The sequence below is a fragment of the Etheostoma cragini genome, chromosome 5 (assembly GCF_013103735.1).
Source record: "Etheostoma cragini isolate CJK2018 chromosome 5, CSU_Ecrag_1.0, whole genome shotgun sequence".
Lineage (NCBI taxonomy): Eukaryota > Metazoa > Chordata > Actinopteri > Perciformes > Percidae > Etheostoma > Etheostoma cragini.
The window spans coordinates 29,128,876-29,134,449 of NC_048411.1; the positions used below are offsets into that span (position 1 = coordinate 29,128,876).

Below are 5,574 nucleotides of genomic sequence, written 5' to 3' on the forward strand. Positions count from 1 at the left end.
ATGTCGTTAAAAAAAGCAACACTCCCAAAGCCAATCACATTTTTTGAGGGACAGTAATCTACCTCTTCTAAATATTTGGGGGGGGGGAATATTCTATGCATCATCCCCAAAATCTAAGCAGGTACATACATACAGCAAGGATAGAGCAATAAACACAACAGTATTTGTTATTGTAAAAGTACTGTATAAATATAATTTATTCCTATAGTACTATATAATAAGTAATGTCATCCTGGTGTGGATCAGCGGCAGGACACTGACGCTCTGCGGGTCTCCTTCCTCTCTCCGTGTGTCGCCTTTCGCTTCAGGAAACAACAACGTTCGAAACAGCGAGCTACACGCTGAAAATGGCGCTTTTTGAAGAAAATATGGACCGAACATTAGGGCAGGCCTGCTTGGTTCTTTCAGGGGAATGACTGTAAAGACATACATACAATATGTTTACTCTCTGCCTGGGATATATTGGGGCTGATTGCTGTGGGAAAACACGTTGGTATTTCTTTTTGGGTGAACGGTCTGTGAAAGCCGTGTGATGGCATTCCCACTCCCTTGTTAAAATAAAAGTACAATCAGCAAGACAGTGAAGTAATCTGAAGATCTTTTTCATTCTTTGAGGGTAATGGCTGCTCTTAGATCGACATTTCTCACTCAGGGGAAGATGAAGCATTACATAAACTCTTGCGGGTGAGGGATTATTATTTACAGACTTTCCTCAGACTCATTTTTTCAACACTTCCCTCGATCCCAAAGTCTCAGACTACACGTCAGCTGCCAACAGTGGAGGTCATCGCACTGTTAACCCCCCTCCCCCCCAAACTACAGCTGGCCTTTGAGGAATTACATTTGCAGAGCACTGTAGTCAGCCGCTGCAGCCTAATACCCAACTCACCACAAGGTTTCCCATGAGCCTCTCTGCTGCTCACAGCTGGGCCATTCTCTCAACAAAAGATTCTCATTATTTGCCAAATGCTAATGCTCTGCCAATTCCTTACATCCGTCAGTAAAACACAGGCTGATTGACTGGTTTTATGCCAACCTGTGCAGCTTTTTGGAGTTGTTCTTACCTTGTCACCCGGATGAGGTCTCATTACAGACACGCGGTCGTAGCCTTTTCTTAGAAGTACCCACAAAGCATCCAGTTTGCTCTATGGGGGGAAAAAAGAAAGGAAACTTTGAAATCATTACAACAATCTTACCTTTTCATTCTTAAGATCAGGTTTCTGGCGTCAATCCATTCGTCTCTCTTGGCCACTCTAAAACCCACTTCCCCACTAGCTGCAGCCAAATGACCAGCGTTAACCGATCCACGGCCACATCCCGGTGACAAGCTGACACGGTTTCAGTTCATTGTGAACTGACTCTTCGTAGAGTTTATACAGAGCAAATACTTTGAGGATAAGAGCAGAAAATTCAGCTGTTTTTCCTCACAAAACTGCTGGCTGTGCAGCCCTACTCTCTGGAGGTCAGTCCAACAGAAGTCTGGTTTCTATTAGCAACCTCCCCCCCCCACGCAGAAGGCTTCGGAGCGAGTCCTCCAACCCCACGCTGCTGGGGCCGTGTGCCAGTAGTCACCTAAGCATTATTACCTTAACACATCTCATGCTGTCGCTGGGGCATTTTAATAATGCTAGAACTTGCGTATACTCAGCCAGATTAACATGAAGTAATGTGTAACAGATGGTGTTGTACTTGATGCAGTACACATGCTAACAGCTGAAAAAAGTCTTTTGTCCCAGGAGAGCTACAATTAAACAATCATGAATGCTTATTTTCTCGTGTTGAGCACTTGAAACTCATCATTGTTTGTGCCATTATGAGTTGCAGACCGACCATTGAACATTGACCTTGTTCCGAATATGACAATGTTCCGAGTTTAATATGGGTTGTGTAAACAGCATATTCTGTTTGGGATATTCAGAATAAGACCTTTTTCTCCGAATTTAGCATTTTCCAATTAAGACGTGGGATTTCCCAGGATTATTCTGGGGGTTTAGAAAGAAGCATTTTTTGGATATGTATACAGCATATTGGGAATCTATGAAGGTTTTTACCCCGTTGCGATGTTTGGGCATATCCAAAAACCTGTTGACATCAAAGTCTTTCATAATGTTTAACCCTCGTGTTGTCTTCCCCTCAAAATTAAAAAATTACCCCAACGTTTTTATCAATGTTTTTTAAAACTTTTACTAACATTTTTGTCCCTTTTTTTTCATCACTTTTAATGCTTTTTTTCAATGGTTGTCACTTTTTTTGACGTTTTCAACACTGTTAACTTCAGTTTTACAGTTATTTTTGGAATTTATGGTCAATAAGCCTCATTATTTTGGGTAATTAAAAAGAACATTGATATAGGAAAACGGGTCCGTTTGACCCGAGGACAACATGAAGGTTTTAAGTAGTTGCTTCTCTCCTTCTTCTCTTTTGGCCCTACATCTCTGCCGCAGCCCTGCAAACTGTTGCCTGGCAACCATAGCAACGCACAGAGCTGACCGTAAGCCTTAAAACAGGCAAGAGGCTATAAACTGTCACAAACTACATCCCTGTTTTTTCCCCTTATTAAAAGAAAAGACTATATTATATCCAACTAAGCTGTTTAGATGGCTACTACTTTTCCACTAATATTTCGGTTTACATGCAACTGGGCAGAAAAAGGATTCTTTCTTTTTTTTTTTTTTTAAGTTTTCCACCGGTGGCAGACTTCTTTGAGCGGTATGTGCATGTAAGCGTAGTCGTGTTGGTCCTGTACCTTGATGGGTGAGTACCATTTGCGTGGCCCCAGAGGTTTATGCATGCCGTTGTTGAGAATCCGCATGGGGGCCTCCACATACTCCTGCTCAGGCATCTTCACTTTGGCGTTTTTGGCCTTTTCCAGCTTTGCTCCTTCTTCAGTGGAGCCTTTCTCACCCCAGCGGACCTGATAACGGAGAGCATGGAGAGTCAGAGATGTTGTCAGTACCCGATCTGTGCGCATGTGTAGATGATAATCCTGTTTTGAGGATTTACGACAAGGCAGAGTCTGCATGCACGAACATCTTGCACATAGCGGACTGTCACAGATCAGGTACCGACAGATGTCCCTTTTTAAAGCAACACTAGTGAACTTTATCTACAGGTTGGAGGTGGAATTGTCCCGTTATGTCTCATTGGAACTACAGTACAGTACTACAGAACTACCCAATCTGGCAGACTTGCATAGAGCGGTTATAGCCGGTAGAGAGCTGCAAAGCGAGTGCAGAAGTGCCGTTCACCCTGTTACGAGTTGATGAACCACGGTTTTGGAAACATTATTTTAAAGTTTGAAAAGTTTTCTAGTGTTGCTTTAATGTTTACGTCATTGTGTTATTTGAACTATCTGGAAGCGTGCGTTTCAACATGCTCTCACCTCCATCCTTTTGATCCCCCCAACTCCTCTTCCTCCGTAGTAGGAGGCGTCTACAGTCGGCCACTTCTTCTTAGGGGCTTCAAAGTCTTCATCATCCTGTGAGAAAGTGACAGGAAGTGGAATTTATTGTGATATATTTGTTAAATAGGCCGTTTGACAGGCTAGCTATATCTACAATTAAAGGACAATAAAAACGGTAAATTAACCTCAAATTGTTTTTACATGAATGTAGACATACTCGATGAACACGTAGGAGCTACGGCCCTTTCACTGGTCACCAGTAAATACCTCCCTGTCTGCCCTCCCCCCTCCAGACCCAGCCCTTATTTGAGTCCCCTGTGGGCTGGTGCTCAGATCAGAGGAAATTACAAAGCCCAATGGCCAAGCGTGTTATGTTGGAGCTCTTTAATACACTCAGTCTGACTCATAATCTACCAGAATGTCAGACAGAGGAAGCCATAATGAAGGCTGAAGGATGTCTGTGAAGCCATGGTTGGCCTTGGACTCAGCTTTTCTTTTTCTTTTTTTTTAGATTGACCTAATTATTCATTTAATTGGTGCAAATAAAAGCAGCCTGATGTGACCCACAGTCGCACGTTAGATTGCTGTTAATGTTCTGTGAGATTGGCCAGCCTAAAATGTATTTTAATAACATGAATTTGTTGATCCAATTAGTCACAAATATGCCATGGAAGTTCAAAGAATTTTAGATGAAGTGATTTTGGAACACACACAAAAAGAGAGGAACAAGAAGAAAAAAAACAGTAAAAGTCAGGCGTTGGATTGGGATTTCATTGTTATTCTAAGAGGGCGTTAACTCACATTGGATGAATTACCAAATGAGTGAAATCAGACGGGGTTTTATGTGCAAAGATGCGAGTGAATGACGCCGCATGGTCATTGAGGTTTAGAATGTACAACATGAAGTCTGAATCTTAAATAATGAGCTTTTCTCTGGAGTCATAAGAAACCGGTTGAGAAAAGACGGTGCGGCTCCTACCGAACTCTCGTCTGCAGCTGGTGGCGGGGGATCATGGATGATCTGTGGAGAGAAAAAAAAAAGATTGCGTGAGAGGAGATGTTGGGGGTTGTGTTAGACAACAAAAGTCAACCCATGTATTAAAATGTTCATTTGCACGTCACAGCAATGTGTCAACAAGATGGTTAAACAACAACACATGGCGGAGAAATTTGAAGAATAACTCATAAACACTATAGGCTAGGTTCTGTATGAAGACATGTCATCCATGGAATTTAACTTTTTGAGTATGTCGTGCAGTTGCCACACAGAACGATTGCAATTTTGTAAGCCTGCACAGTTTATTCTACGTCTTGCACCATCCCTACCCTTCTTTCCCCGTCACCACATGAGCTGTCAGTGTATTTCTATTCTAGTTTAATAAAGGCAGTACCTTCTACATGAAATGCACTTGGCAAATTAAGGCTTTCTGATTCCTATTTGTGATTTTCCTCCATGCTTTTCCAGAACCTGGAACACAAAACGATTCCCCATGGTAACCTTGCATCGCTTTTTCCTAAACAGACTTTGCTGCACAGACTTGAATTTGCGACTTCATGGACAAGAACAGAAAGGGAAGAAGAAAACAGGGAGGGACAGCCATGTTGTAAAAGCTGACATGTCTCTCTGGCAGCTCTCGGCTCTCCTGTTTCCAGCGCTGGAAACATTGGACGGGATTCTGAAAGAGAGACCCTGCGCTCCTCATTTAAAAGGAGAAATACAGATTTTGACAGCGAGCGGCTGCTTACATGAGAGCTTGCTGAAACAGTGTGATGTCGGCAGGTGGGCTACAGGCTAAGCACTGGCACAGGCATGTTTGTTGTTCCTCTTTTTACTGTATCCAGAGAAGATGAATGTCATAAAAATATATATATTTTTTAAAATTATTGATGAGTTATTTTGCTTCTAAAAATCTCATAACAAAGATATCAACCAGAAACAGCCTATTTGAGCGTTGTTTCCACGCAGCTGGGAATTCAAATGAGTCTGCCCCATTATTGCGAGGTGAGACTCAGAGGTTACCCGCCGTGACCTCTGGAAACAGTATAATTACTTAAACACGCGTTCCTCTGGCCTTGACCTCCACTGGCAGCGGCCTGTATACAGCTCCAGAGATCCTACAGGGCTGTACGCCTTTATTGGCTCACAGACAGGGGTGGAGCAGGGAGGGGGG

At 42.7% G+C, this 5,574-nt stretch overlaps 1 protein-coding gene across 1 annotated transcript in view; it reads right to left on the reverse strand.

Annotated features, from left to right (window-relative positions):
• Positions 1-857: 857 nt before the first annotated feature.
• Positions 858-5,574, reverse strand: part of LOC117944245 (anthrax toxin receptor 1-like) — a 26,878-nt gene continuing 22,161 nt past the window's right edge. Inside the window, exons 14-17 of the mRNA XM_034870886.1 lie at positions 4,383-4,424; positions 3,383-3,478; positions 2,747-2,914; positions 858-1,145 (exon numbers count right to left, since the gene is read on the reverse strand). Of these exons, the coding sequence (XP_034726777.1) occupies positions 939-1,145; positions 2,747-2,914; positions 3,383-3,478; positions 4,383-4,424 (513 nt within the window). The 3' untranslated portion in view covers positions 858-938. The remainder of the gene's footprint in view (positions 1,146-2,746; positions 2,915-3,382; positions 3,479-4,382; positions 4,425-5,574) is intronic.